Source organism: Empidonax traillii, unplaced genomic scaffold (assembly GCF_003031625.1).
Source record: "Empidonax traillii isolate 1590-97213 ecotype Southwest subspecies unplaced genomic scaffold, ASM303162v1 scaffold65:size4453928, whole genome shotgun sequence".
Lineage (NCBI taxonomy): Eukaryota > Metazoa > Chordata > Aves > Passeriformes > Tyrannidae > Empidonax > Empidonax traillii.
This window is the reverse complement of record NW_020955258.1, coordinates 3,356,554-3,371,777: the sequence shown is the minus strand read 5'-3', so window position 1 is coordinate 3,371,777 and position 15,224 is coordinate 3,356,554. Positions and strand designations below refer to the sequence as shown.

At 40.4% G+C, this 15,224-nt stretch overlaps 1 protein-coding gene across 1 annotated transcript in view; it reads right to left on the bottom strand.

Annotated features, from left to right (window-relative positions):
• Positions 1-9,276, bottom strand: part of CERKL (ceramide kinase like) — a 52,842-nt gene extending 43,566 nt beyond the window's left edge. Inside the window, exon 1 of the mRNA XM_027880241.1 lies at positions 9,045-9,276. Coding sequence (XP_027736042.1) covers positions 9,045-9,276 — 232 coding nt within the window. The remainder of the gene's footprint in view (positions 1-9,044) is intronic.
• Positions 9,277-15,224: the final 5,948 nt, after the last annotated feature.

Genomic DNA, 15,224 nt, shown 5'->3' with positions numbered 1-15,224 from the left:
TGTTATTTTTAAGTGAGAATACTTACTCTGTTTCTACTCCACTGTACTAAAACAACACAGAAAAATATAAATATAAGGTCATTTTTAAACTTCTTTCAAATGGGGAGAGGTAATATAAAAATGATCATTTAATTACTCAGAACAGGATCTGCAAAACAGCATTATATTTAGCCCTAAGTATTTATTGTTGTTGCCCTTAACTTGATCATTCATATGTCAAATTTTGTTTTTCCAAGACTGTCTGCACTGTGTAAAGATCTGTTTCCAGGATACGTATAATTGTGCAGTACATAACATCTGTTGCTTTGCATTTTCGGAGCCTCACAAAGCATACTTTCCTATATTCACTTGAGTGTATGGACTGACAGAAGAGATATATTGTCACAGTTCAAATAAGCTGACAACTACAGCACCTATTCTGTACTGAAAAGCGTCTAACTACCTACCATCTGACATCGCTTAAATAGGCAAAAGCTGGGAAATTCAGAGTTCAGCACTGAACTCTGTTAATGAACCAACCATTTGCTTAAACTTGCAGCACACAGGCAAGAAATAGCCACACGCCGGATTAGAGAACTGAGTTAATCCAAGTTATTAAACAATTTTTTGTCAGTGATACAATATATTCCTACAGCAGCACCTAAGTGTGAAGTCAGGGAAGGAGAAAGTCACACCAGATCTCAAACCTAAGTAGAATTGTTTTCACCAAATCCCCTAGAGGTACGCTACCAGACATCAAGGCTCACACAAAAATTCAGGCCTAAAATTTCAATTTTTTTTTGGTAACACTTGGTTTCACTGTTCAAAGGATTACCTGCTCTTCAACTAATGTGGAAAGGGTTCCTAAATGGCAAGATAAGAGTTACAAAACCCTAGTGAAACAGTTTGAAAAATACCATCCACCCCCTTAGTCTGCAAACACAGGTGTTTTTTAAACCACCTAAACAGTTGGCAGGAGGATGTTCTAGTCACCTATTTCAAGTCAGCAGTTAAAAAAAAAAGTTATCCTTAAATGGTATTTTAAAAGGTTAATTTAACAACTTCAGAGCTGCACTTAACTCTGTAGTACAATCAGAAAACGGTGAAACACTATTAACTCAAAACATTGACAGTGTCTAGGACATAGGAATCATTTTAGAAAAGGATCCTAGTGAAACACAGTTCTCTAGCAGCCACAGTTACTAAATGCCAAAAAGGTCAGATTTTGAAAGGAAACAGCAGATACCACCACAAAACTAGCAGATGTTCCTAAAGGATCATCTGTACAAAAACATAAGCATATGTGAGAGAAATCCAACACTATCACGAAATCAGTTGGTGTCTAACATAATAGCAGTTCCTTATGGCAATATGGTAATACATGTATCAGATACTCAACACATTATGTTTTTTTTGTCTGCACATACTGTTACAACATAAGTCATAAAACCCAGGACCACTGACTTCCTTGAAAACATTAGTTCCACAACCCACTAGTGTTAAGGTACAAAGATTACTCAGTTCTTCAGGTTATGTTCTCAGATTTTCAGCCATTTAATCTTTTTCTAGTAGGATATAGATATTTTTAGAGTACTGCATGTATTGAAGTAAACACTTCCTTCTAAAGGCACTGCATAATACAGTTGGATATACCTAAATGAAACAAAAGGGGATTTCTTCTATCCAATATCTATTTGTTTGTGTTTTGCATAATGCAACAGCATCTATTATTTACCTGCTGCTTTTGTAACACACATAGTTAACAAGATATTTACAAGGAAAGGAAAATTGTTTATCTAAGTTTTGTTTATATTGACTCCAACAAGAGCAGATGACAGACCTTCCTGCTTTAATTTTATTTCTATGCAACTGTAAAATAAAGATAGAAATGCCCTAATTTAGCATGTGTTTTGTCAAGACAACAAAATAAGAAAATAGAAATTGGAATATGATATTCTTTTGTGAGACATTTATGAGCATGAACAGTTACAACTATGGAAGCAAGTTCATATGGATTTTCCACAGTAGAAGACCCCACTAGGCACCACAATCCCCACAACTAACCCACACAAGGTGCTACACCATCACATCCTACACAGTCCAAAGAGACAAACAGCCATAGTCAAAGAAAGCAGGTACCACTCTCAGAATTCGAGAGGCCAAGCAAATAATCAGATTTTGTATTAGTTTCCTGTAGACATTACCAAAAAAGGAAAGTATTTCAGGAATTATGCCCATGAAACTGCACTTAAAACTCAAAAGATGTTGACAATATTTGATGCAAGAGAAAAGATGTAAAGGTGCATAACAGAGGCATAGAAATTCAGGGATGATATGGGAAAATGAAAACCAGGCAAAGAATACAATAGCATTTGAAAGAGGGGTTCAAAAAATTAGTATTTCTCAAGAGTCAAAGAACAGCTCAACTAAGAAACCGAGAAATGAGATTTATGCTTAGATAAGGGATTTGACTACATAATCTTTTTAATTATTTAAAAAGAACATAAATTTCTACTGAGAAAGGGACTTTTAGTCCTACAGCACTATTGTGGGCATGAAAATATCACCAGTATGGAGAGCATATCAACTTTTCTTTTTTTTTTTTTTTTATTTTAATATATACTGTTGGATTCTCTCCATTATGCTATAAAAGTAAGGTCATCAACTGACTCTTGCACGCCTTTGCACAGAAAAAATAGTAAGAGTTGTCAATTATTCTATGAATAAAAAAATTATGGAACTTTAATAATTTGTTTTTAAATGAATTTGCATTCTCTGTCTCTTTACCTCATCATCTTACACTTTGTCTCTTCTGACTATCCAGTGATTTCTCTACCCTACACACACTTCACACTACAGCATCACCCTGCACGTCTCCTTGTCTGCCCCTCTGATCACTCAAATCCCTCTCCACAGTACCCACAAATCCCTCCCACATCCATATGGCACTGCACCAAAACCCTTACAGCTTCCTCAGTACATCAGCTCACCCCCACCACAGCGTTCTTGACTGCCCCTTGATTCCAACCTCTCTCTCTTCCAGCAGCCTGCTCAGCAGCCAAAAACCAGCACCAATCACGTCTGGCTTGTTACTGGTGTGCCAACTGCCTGATGATGCATACTATGCCAAGCACCCAGCCATCACCATCCTTGCTCCCCAGGCAGGCAGAGAGGAGAGGAGCAAAGCAGAACGCTGCCTTACCTATAATAAGAGCACATGGCAAGACTGAATTATTACATAGGGCAACAGGAGAAACAAAGCAAAAAAAAACCCAACCACAAAACCAAACCCCATCATCTGCTGGCAAGTCTAAAACTTGCTGGTTTATGGCCTACAGCAGCTTTAACGTAACACAAACTATGATATCATCAACAGAAAGTTTTGCATTAAAAAGAAAAGGCCATCAAGAAGGGTGACTTTCTGTGAAAGATAAATAAACCCTGTTATTTCAAATTCATGCAGGATCAGAATCCAACTCACTAACATGTGCAGCGCTTAATGTGTATGTAAACCCAAACACACACAAATACAATTTGCAAGACCTAGAATTGAAACTTTTTTCTGGAGCAAAGATTTAAATATCTCATGTCTCTCTTTGAAGGTGGAGAATTAAAGTGCATAGAAAAGCCCCTATTAGATACCCAGGGTACGTTAATCCCTTTCAGTATAAGCAGAGCAATGCATAAACCTGTGAAATACAAGAAAAAACAGAAAGCATGAACAAACACATAGTCAGGAACTGCTCTTCTGATAAAGGATAAGACACACGGACAGTAAAGACATTATGTTTAAAAGTCTCCTGAAATAAAGAACAAACTTTAACAGTCCTTTGATTAGAAAATCCCATTTCCATAAACATTTTTTAATTTCCACAATAAGTCATAAAATAAAAAATTATTTTGCACTTTCATGCAGCATTTATCTAAAAGACATTAATTTTATGGACTTCCCGGAAGAAGATATGAGGGCCTGGTAAGTTCAGACACCACGGGATTGTTTAAAACTGCATGTTATCTTCCTTCAGTTTACATCTTAAAGCCATATAATGTGACACCTGGACACCTCTCTCAATTACACTTCTATTATTTGTTTTTATCTCTCCTCCTTAAAAATAGTTTTCCTGTTTGGACAATAGATAAGCCACTTAGAGAAATTATGTTCTCTACATGTCAAAAGCAGAATCAAAAGATTTGAATTTGGTCAACGTGGAACTTCAGTAATTCACATTTTGTAACAGCCCGTTTCCATTTCCATTATTCCTGACTGACCGATAGACTGACAGATGTCTTACTTTAGAGATCCCAAACAGACTATTGGTATCTATTTCAGCCACATCTGTTCCTAAATAGCCTTGGCAACAGGCCACTATGCACTCGGAATTAATTTTAAGTCCTTTATTGCTGACTCTTTCACTGTTGAAATACATCAGTGATTTTTTTTCCTTACTGCTGCTCTTACATAGAATATTTATAAATCTATACTTTAGATGAAGATCAACAAGAGTTATAGTTTAGCATAGATAAGAATATTATACTTAAGCAATACATTGATTTTACTTCATTATGAAAATATATATTCATGTTCTTTTTTAATTCATTACGAAATGTATATTCAATATTACATTAACCTCTGAATTTCTCCAGAGATCTTATTTTTCTTATTGGTCAATTAACTTATAAAGTATGTTCCATTACTTTAATTTAAAAAGCAAGTTTTATCTAAATTATTACTATTATTATCCAAATAGTCAGACCAGGTTGCAAGCTGTCAGTCTGAGAGAATAACTTCATATACCCTTCAGTCCATTATATCCACACACAATAAATTACACTTATAAAGTTTTTCATAATGATCAAAAGCCTCCAGACTTCACATACTGATAAATCACTGAGCAAGTGCTAGTCTCGTTATACTTCCTATCTGACAGAAACCTGCTGGAAAATGGCAATTACTGTTAATCAGAAAACTCTGTGACAATCTTTAAAAACACACTGAAGGCTTTAAAAAAATATCAGGATTAAACTTCTCAATCAACAGCAAAAAACAGGCCATATGCATAAAGAGGATTTGACACTATTTGTACTGAAGCTGTTCTAAAATACAAATGATTTCCACATCCACTGCTGGTAATCCCCTGCATTTCATTAGTTTTTAAACTTTAGCCCCACACACTCAAAATCCTGAGTATTTGTTCTCAAATATAAATATTTTTTCCCATCATTCACTCTTTCTTCTGAATTGCTGGGAACTCCGGAAAATCACATATAATATTCAAATCTGTACTTAGGATAGCTTTCTCTTTGAAACAGCATTCAAAGCAAGAAGCTCTACAGTTCAGGGTTGGATTATTAATAGGAGAGAAGTCTTGCCTTTTTCTTAATTTCCATTAATACATTTATAGCATAGAAATGCCACACAGAAAGAAGCTAGAGAAAGAACTAGTAACTACTGATTGTGAGCTCTACTTCTCATTGCAGCACCTCCTCCACTGTTAAAAGAAAGCAGCCAGCTCTGGGCCAGAGGGTATCTGGCTCTGGTGAGAAAAAAAGGCTCAGCTGAGCTGCACACCCAGGCTGTAGCTGCAGCATTTCAGAGGGAGCAGCTGAGCCATGCCTCACACTGCCCAAATTCCCACTTGACACATTCACTCCCCCCCAGGCTCCACATCCAAGTTGCCTACTCAGGCCTTACTTCTGCCCAAAGCTTTGTTATAATAAAGAAGACAGAAAATTCATAATGGGTCATGCTTGAGAGGGGAGAAGACTTTGCTGTAGAGTGAACAACAAAGGAAGCCATTAAAAATCATCAGCAAGCAGGGGTAGCCAAAAACCTCTAGGAGACAGAAGCTACAGAAATCAAAACGCGGTAAAGAATGAAGTCCTCCTGACAATCACACTGCCTGAAACCCCACAGGAACAGTGCAATGGGGCAGAACTATGCATGTATCAGTGGGACATGACAGGGTCCAGGCACAGCAGGTGTTGCGTGCTTGGCAACTTTGAGCTGGAGCTTTCAGTTCTATTTAGAAAACGAAGGATCCAAGGGTGCACAAACATACAAACATGTAAGAACACAGAACTGGAACTGCAGAACTGTGGATGAGAAACAACAATTGCAGCAAAACAAATGCAATTGGGGAACTATTGGGGATATGATGTTAGGAAAAAGAGAAGAAAGAAAGTACTCTGATTTTGACAGACCAGAGCGACTGTCGTAGAAGAAAGGTCCTTTCCTAAAATAGGGAGAATTACTACATACAGGTCCAAGCAGAAGACATTCAGCATCACTGGCAAAGCACAAAAACCTGATGTGACCTCTTCGAGCCTAAGAAAACTACATTATGAAGCTTTCGGTTAGGAGAAAGCATGCATACGCCAAATCCCAGTGGAAATACTTGCCCACACAGCCATTAACCATCCCCAAATGCTGCACTGCTGTACTTACGAATGAGACCATAACACAGATGGCTCCTCCCAGCACCAGTACAGATCCCACACTTATAATACTCCAGGGTAATTGCTACTGGGATCCAAGAACGAGGCAGAAAAAAAAGCTCCAAAATCCATATTTGACTCCCGCAACTGCAGAGGTAAAAGCACCCTGGCCAACCATATCCAAGATGGAAGGAAAAACAGACAAGACTTCTGTTGAATTCGTCCCTCTGAGAGAACAAGCCCCACACAGTGAAACTTCCAGTTCCTACTCATCTCATCTTCAATCACTGGCGGGCACACACAGAGCCATGCTGGCCCAAAGGAAGGAGTCACAAGTATCCTTCAGAATGCTGCTTGGGTAGACCGTTGTGTTCCCATCACAAAGTGGACAGAAGGATAGAAGGGTCTTAAAAACAGCCCAATAGTTTTCCTTTTAAAATTATTTCACTCTCCAAGAGATCCTAGAACAGCAGCAGATGATATAACTGTGGCACCTATGGCAACAGAGAAACTGAAAAACTCTGTATCTTCAATATCAGTATTCGACATTTAAGAATTTGACAATCCTACAGTAAAAACTCATCTACCACACTCTTCAGGAAAAACTTGGCATTTGGAAGACACCACTGCCTTTCCCACTGAAGCTAGTAAAGAAGTAGGACATAAAGAACCTCTCAAAAATCAAAATATTCAGCAGCTCAATGCTATGTAGTACAAAACTCAATTGTCAGATAGAGAAGTAACAGCATATTTAATATACATGCAGTAAAAAACCAAATCCTGATACCATTGACAGCAACTTGTCAATGCTGCTCTCTGTAAGACTCCTGAAGTTCTGCTATCTGCTATATCTGACTTTAGGCACTGCATACTTCATTACCTTGCAGGAACAAAGAAAAGTTTCCAATGTCTGTATGAGTAATCTAAAGATGAACAGCTGTTACACAAAGTATCAGTTTAGGGGGGTGAATTTTTCCTAGGAAAAAAACCCAAACACAAACCAAACCAATCAACCAAAACAAAACCAAAACAAACAAACACTCACAAAAAAAAATCCCAAATTGCAGAATATACTCCCCATTTCTGGAAACATGAAGCAATATATACAAAAATCTATTTTTCTTGTCTGTACCTTAAAATCCTTCACTGGTGATAATTAAAAGACAATCATGGACCCTGGTTCCTGATATATGGAAATTCAACCTACATTCAAGGAACTAGAACAAAATGGCAATCATATTAGAGCTCTACACACAGAACTAAGTAATTAATAAATCACACAACAGATCATATACACAGAGACCTGTAGCTAATCCCAAAAGGGAAGGGAGAGAGCCTACAGCATTCCTAAGGCACCCAGATTGGCTCCACAAGAGGAAGGACTGTACGGGCACACCAGTGCGGGGGTCACCAGAACCCAGTGGTCCTGCTGAAAAGCAGATATTTAAGTCTGAGCACAGCACAACATTAACACGGTTACACTATTCGGAGGAGAGGACTCAATAGCAGTGCATGGCACCATGTTTGTTTAGTTTTGGTAGCTCTGGTATCCCAGCACAGTTACATGAAATAAAGCATAATCACTTCAGCCGTGAGCATCTCAGTATTTCTTCGCAGCAGCAGTAGTGAAAATGCTTCCACCTCCCTCCCAAGCCTCTGCAGCATACAGACTACCTTAAAAGGAAAAAGATTATCATAACATAGAAAAACTGGTATGTGAAAGAAAATTTGTTTCTCTCTATGCTGACTTTATGGCTGTTGGATCTTACCTATATGAAGTTTTATGTTCTGCCCAAAAACTATTAAGATAAACCTGGTCTTTTAAGCATGGACAAGCTAACAACAGCATACCAGAAGGCAAATAAGCTGTCTGGAAACTGCATTCCTGAATACAACTTTAATTTCTCCTTCATGTAAGCACTGAGAGGTCACTGAAGTAAATAAGCACCTTTAAAAGTGTGTATGCAGTTTTAAAAGTAAATTTATGTTTTCACAATTTACAGGAGAAACATGACTATATGGATAAGTGCAAGAAGCATTCCTTTCCGTCTAAAACTTTTGTGTATAATTTGTTTCACTTGACCAAATTCTTCAACTGCACTTTTTCAGTGTGTTACTGTGTAGAGCAACGACGACCTGCCACAGAAGCCTCATTACAAAACACAGGTGCATCACACAGAACCATACCCTCCTCCATATGTGCTCTAGTTTGTGTACCTGCTTGAGAGAGTAAGCAGGTAAAAGTTGATGCAGCAGAAACAAAATCAAATCCTATTACTGCTCTGCGTGGGGCTAAGAGGACATAAAAACATCCATTCTACATTCTGATCCACCAAGAAGGAAAAGTTATTGCCAGAAAGAGGTGGTTCAGGTACAAGACGCTCATTTGCATTACGCGCAATTTCTTTTTCCTTTTAATCACCAGAGTAACCTTGAAGGGAAGAGACGCGCCTGACAGCGCCGCCTTTAACCACTCTACTGTAATCCCGTCCTAAGGTGACTCTGCCCCGTCCTGCCCGGAGAGCCCCCGCTCGCCCCGGGCCGTCCCTGCGCCCGCTCCCCGCGGTACGGCCTGAGCTGGTCCCGGCCCCGCGGGCGGACACCCCCTGCCCTGCCCCGCCCCGTCCCACCTGTGGGGCTCTCGGGCAGGATGGGGCTCCAGCGGAGCCGCCGGGGGCTCAGCACCACGTCGCAGCTCCTCTTGTCGATCTCGAAGATGCCCCTGAGGAGCGGCTCGTCCCCCGCCGGGGCCGGCGGGGCAGCGGCCAGCGGGGCCACCCTCCGCCGCCGCTCCTGGGGCGCCGCCCGGGCGCGCTGCTCCGGGCGCTGGGGCCGGGGGAGCGGGGCCGCGGCTCCCGGCATGGCGGCGGCACGCCCGAACCGGCCCCGCCGCGTCCCGCCGGCTGCCAAGGCAGCGCCCGCCCCGCCCCGCAGGCGGGGTCGCGACCGCCCGGGGGCCGGCGGGAGGGCAGCCGTCCCGGGCCGGGCACAGCGGGCCTGGCAGTGCTGTGGATGGCAGCGGCGGGACAGAGCGGTGCGATCGCCTGGGCCGCGCTGAGCCCGTCCCGGTGCAGGGCGGCACCGCCGCTTCCATCCCGCACACGGCACGGACCCCGCGCCAGGTGCGATGCGGGAGCGGGCTGAAGCACTCTGGCATCCCAGCGCTCTGTTCTCCTCAGCTTCTTCCACCAGGAGAGCAACGCAGGAACGCTCCAGCTACAGAAATTACTTTCCCTTGTCAGGGTCCCACGTCTTCCACTGTTCTGTTATCATTAACAATATTACTGTTACTTCGCTTCAGAAAACTACGACGTGAAGTTCTAATAACCCTTTCATACTAAATAGGCTGAATCTTTCACAGATTATGACATCGGCTTAATGTAAATACCATGTTGGCATTCATGCTGCAAAACAGATTATTGCTGTAAACCTGAGTGGAGGTATCACAATTATGCCCTTCATTCCTAAACACAGTAACTCGGAGTCTGATACCAGTGGAGTCTGATACTCCACTGGTCCACAGCTCCTGTAGCAAGTGGACCAGTGCAGAAAGTGTACCCAGAAAGGTAGCATAGTCATCCCTTACCCTGAAAGCTTAAATGCAGAGGAGAGAGACCACTTTACTCCTGCTCTGTAAGTGATAGACTTTACTGATTGGAGGTATGACAGCTTTACTCACAGGTCCTGTAAGATCCGCTGATGACAATCACGTTAGAACTGCAGCATCAACTCACAATTTATAAGGCAATCCTGAGCCTGTAAGGGCTAAACTTGTATATATATAAAGTTTTATAATGTTGTGGTGGCTTATTAGTGCATAAAAAGGGTATTTTTAAATGATAGCTTCAGTAATTTTATCCTTAGTGTTTGTAACAAGACAAATGTAAATGTGTTTCTGAGAAACAAAGCAATACATTGAAAATACTGCCTTTTACTTGATGGATACAAGTTACAGTTCAAACTACATGTCAGAATATCCAAGGCTCTTCCTTTTAAGGGCCAAACTGGATGTAGCTCTTGAGCAACCTGGTCTAGTGAAATATGTCCTTGTCCATAGCAGGTGGGTTGGAACTAAATGGTCTTCCAGGTCACTTCTAACCGAGGCTATTCTATGATTCAATATCAATGAAATACCAAAAAAACAAAGAAGCCCTACTCTTAATAAAGAGTAAGGTGAATGATTTTTTTAATAATAACCCTTCAAATTAAATTTTGCAGCTCTTCAGATAGTTACTGGAGAGGTTTCGAACTGCCCTAGAAATTATTGTAGCATTTTTGTTTGGTTACTTTGTTTTAGACAAATATCTCAAGCGAAGTCACAACAACAATAAAAACGAGGGGGAGGGGTGGGGGAGGGAGGGTGGTGGTGAAGGAGGCACACCAGAAAAGGAAGCAAAGCCACTGTCAAGAACAGCAAGAGCCAGCTGCTCTCTAAGAACAGGGAGCCAAGGAAAATGCCAGCGTTTCCAAGGCAGAGACCTTTCTTGGCCAGGACCAACCTAATAGTACCCGAGCAAGGAAGTCTAGGGACGGTGCTAGAATCCATCAGGAATACAGATCATCAGCCAAGTCCACAATGATGAGACAGGTTTGGGTTAGCAGGATTTATAGCCTGATCATGGTTGTAGACAAGTGGAAAACCAGCATCCCACAGCATCTGTAAATATTGTATCCCCAGGGTGAGCTTAAATAGAGCTCCAGGCCCTGAGGTGAAGAAAGTGAGGGGGACGCAGGTGGAGTTCCTCAGGGTTTTTAAGGCTCAATAGTGGTCTTAGAGCCTTAGCAGCTAGAAGGTCAAGAGGAGGAGTTCTAAGGAACAGTAGGAGCAGGCTGCTTTATAAAGAAAGTGGAGTTGGGAATGATTACAAATCAGGTAGGACCCCCATATACCTGAAAAAAGTAAACAGAACTGTTTACTTATGTAAATTCAATCAAGAGTCTACTCTTGGTTTGCCTAGCTAGACAAACCCCTTGTAACAGGGTAGGCCCAACATCAAGCTGAAAAGCAGAGTTATTAGGTCAGGTCTGGTAATAGTAACCAGTGTCAGTGCTAGCCCAACAGTCACCAGGGAACATTATATTGTCAAGGCAGGTCCAAGGTCAAGCAAGGATATCGAGTTTGTGGGTCAGGACCTGGATATGGCCTGGCACAGGCATGACCGCAATATCATGAAGGCAGATACCAGGCATAAGAGCCTCTTATAAAACACAGTTCTTGCATGAGGGAGGGGAGATCTCCCTTATGATTTCTTGGAGCGTGTTGTCAGCAGTCTAGACCCAGAGGAGATTTTGTTCCATGTCATGGCATTGAGCATAGACAGATGACCTAGAAGAGGGAAGTATCCTCTGTTACCAGACAAGAGGCAGTAGGCAACAAGGAGCAAAGCTAACCTCTCCTTAGTTTCTCTCTGGAAATCATCTCTTGCTGTCTAAATGCTTAGTGAGAGTCTCAGAACTGTTTTCCAGAAGAACCCTGTGAAATGAAGAAAGAGTTAGGACAACCTGTGGCAGAAATAGCGAGTGAGGGAAGTACAGCTAGTTTACTGAAGGAGAGCAAGGTAAGGAATGCTATCGGAAAAGAGCTCCTCCCAGTTCAAGAAAAATGGGTTTAAAAATGCTATGAGATAAATAAGAAATGGGAAGGCCAGTTTTTGATTCATGGACAATGTGATATTGAAGTTAAGAAACAGGAATTTAGACAAGAAGAGATGAGGGGATACTGTGGGGAAAATACCTTATGCCCATGCTGGAGGTTTCAGCTGAACATTTCTGGTAGCTGGCTTGTTTTCAGTAGCTAATGGAGATTTACTTCTGGAGAAAGCTGAATTTTGAAGTTGGCAGCATACCATTGGCTCGTATGTTTTTCTGGCTACAGTGTGTGTTTATACAATGAAGGTTTAGTGTATAGTCAGTTCTCCTTCAGCTGTTCATTCCCAGATATTAGCTCTCCTACGTATGCTCCCTTCTTGCATTTCTACTTTAGAAAAGAATCTTCTGTAACTATCAGTATTAATTCAGCTCTCTTGGTTTACTGTGACTGAAAAAGAGACATTAGGTGGAACACCAAACTTTTTGGACAGTAAGCAAAGTCATAAATTATTCTGAAGGAAAATGGCATCAAAGGTCTGTAGAAGAGAGCATTACTATTACTATACATCTTTCTCTATTCTCAAAAGAGGGAAAGCATTAAAAACAAGAGAAATAAAAGCAGGTAAGGAAATGGACAAATATTTGCAAGAATAACAAGTGAAATTATTATGCAGGCATAAGAAGCTGCAGGAATGCAGTCTGAAATGGAGGTCATTCCTGAGACCCCCTTGAACTGATATTGATCTTAATAGGAGAAAAATGTGGTAATGGGAAGAATATAAAATACGAATGTCTTGATCAGAAGACATTGTCTTTTGTTTGCATTGAAGTTGATATGTTATCCTTTTAAGGCAGTAATTTTTTTCTCTGAATCTTTTTCTTATTGCTCTGTCACCAAAATGAGTGTAAATGTGTAAATCTTAGTTGCTTCTATTTAATACAAAATGCACTTAACTGTATACTGCAAGCTACTACAAGCTAGGAAAGTGAAAACTAGGGCTGATATTCTATGTTTTACATACCCTGTAGGCAACCTAAATACTTAAGAGAATGCTTTGAGAGCATTGTCAGTTTTAATTTTGTATTGCATTGCTTCTGACAGGTTGTTAAATACATATATGAATTATTTAAAAAACACTTATGTACATATTTAAATAACAGTCTATTTATAGATCTTCAGCTCGATGGTTTCAACATTTATTAATGTACTATATTTTTCAGGATTTTTGGATTATGGGATTTTCAGCTAAGGAAAGAGTGTAGACCACTTATAATTTCTGAAATTACCATACATCCCATCCTGGTTAATAAAAACAAAGACAAATGTCTACATATTTTCTCTGCTACAGCGCCAGGCAGAACTCCAAGTTTCATTTCTGTGAGTTCTTCCTCAATAAGAATGAATGGGGTTTGTTTGTTTTTCTCTTTAAATATAAAAAAAAGAGACTGGCATTTATCTCTGTAATTTCTAAAACTATTTGACAAAATGGTTCTTTGAACAGAAGTATTGTATTCTACTTTAAAAGAGACTCATTTTTGATATGTCAAAAGCAATTGTTAAGATCCTAGTGGATTAATTAGTTACAATATTGAAATAATTGCAAGAATTCTTACTGTTACAGAAGGTAGAAAAGATTTGCTTTACCTGCCCTCAAAACTTAGTTTAGAATTATTTCCATTAATCCTTGTTGGCTCTGGAATTGCATATTGCTTTTTACTATCAGTTTATTAAAACTGTAGAACAGTATCTTTGGAAAAAGCAGCTCTCTGTTTTCTTCTAGTGAATTCGGGAATCTTGGTTCTCCTTGAATCTACTTCCCTTCACTTCTGCAGGCAGTGGGACAAAGTTTGATGTTGTTCAGGCACATTTCTCATTTGGGCTATGTGAAACTTGAGGCTTCAGTCTCTGAGGTCTTGTGGATATAACCTGGGTGGGATTCCACCATTTGAGATTCCTCTGCCATAGCTGGGGCCTCGGCTGTATCACAGGCAACGAGGGGTCCACAAACTCCAGACCCTCTTCTGTTGCTTCAGAACACCAAGGGAAAAGCTGCAAGTTGTGACTTACTTATGTACTGAACCTGCAGAGATTTCTCTGAGGTCTCCTCAAGCATGCACCGGTGGCAGAGCAATTTCTGCTGTAGGAGGTATGCCGTGAAGAAGGGAAGGGCCATTGGTCACGATAAGCCATGAAAATACAGTTTCAGGTCTGTGCCAGATGATCCAGTATGTGTGTGTGGGTACAACTCAACCCCAGAGTTTTCTCTGCATGTGGAAGTCAGATAATCCCACTATAGCCTTAGTTAATTAGTGATATGTTTATAGAAGAGGAACAGTGTGAGTAATTCTTTCCATTAAAAGAGACCTTGATAGACCTTCCTGTGGGAGTCATGCACAGAAATTTCAAGATTTGGCTTGATGTTAATAGTATGAAAGAAATATCATGGAGACATCAGAAGCATCAGCAAAGCGGGGGAGGGGGAAGGATCTCCAATATTTTATCAGGGTGGTGGGAAAAAAAAAGCACCCAAAACTAATTGAAATAACAAGACTCACAAGTTATTTGTAAAATGGAGCCTCTAGTTACCAAAATGCCCAATTTATTTTCCTTATGACATTGCTCGTAACATTAAAATGTTACTTTTTCTAAAGCATCACAGTGGCAAACATTCAGATAGCCTAGGTAGATCTTTTAAGTAAGTTGCATTGGCTAGAGGAGTTGAATTTTCCTATTAACAGTGGAAAAAGAAAAGGTAATTGAAAAGGTTTCTTGTGGTTTGGAAATGCCTTCCAAATATTCATTAAACATTTAAGCGACTAAATTTGCAGAATATGTTCCTGACATTGGCACTGGTTCTGTGGTATTTCTCTCATCAGATGGAAGTATTGTGTGTTATGCAGAGTGCATTCATGCATAAACAATATCATTTTCATAAATTAAAACCTCCCCTGCAGAAGGAACATCTGTGCCTGCCTTTGAATAAAAGATGGTGGCATGCGAGTTGCCCCTTGACTGACTAGAAGAATCCTTATTTTTAGGAAGAAGGTGCATAACCAAAAGGCGAGCAGGCCTGGGTCAGCTTTTTCAATTTTATCTGAAAAACTGAAGTTCATTCACTCCCCCTCGGGTTATCTAGAGTACATTTAGCTCTGTTGCCACTAACTGAGAAAGGTTAATCGGGTGCTTGAAAAGTTGCCTTTTGCTTTCTTTTCAGATTCAG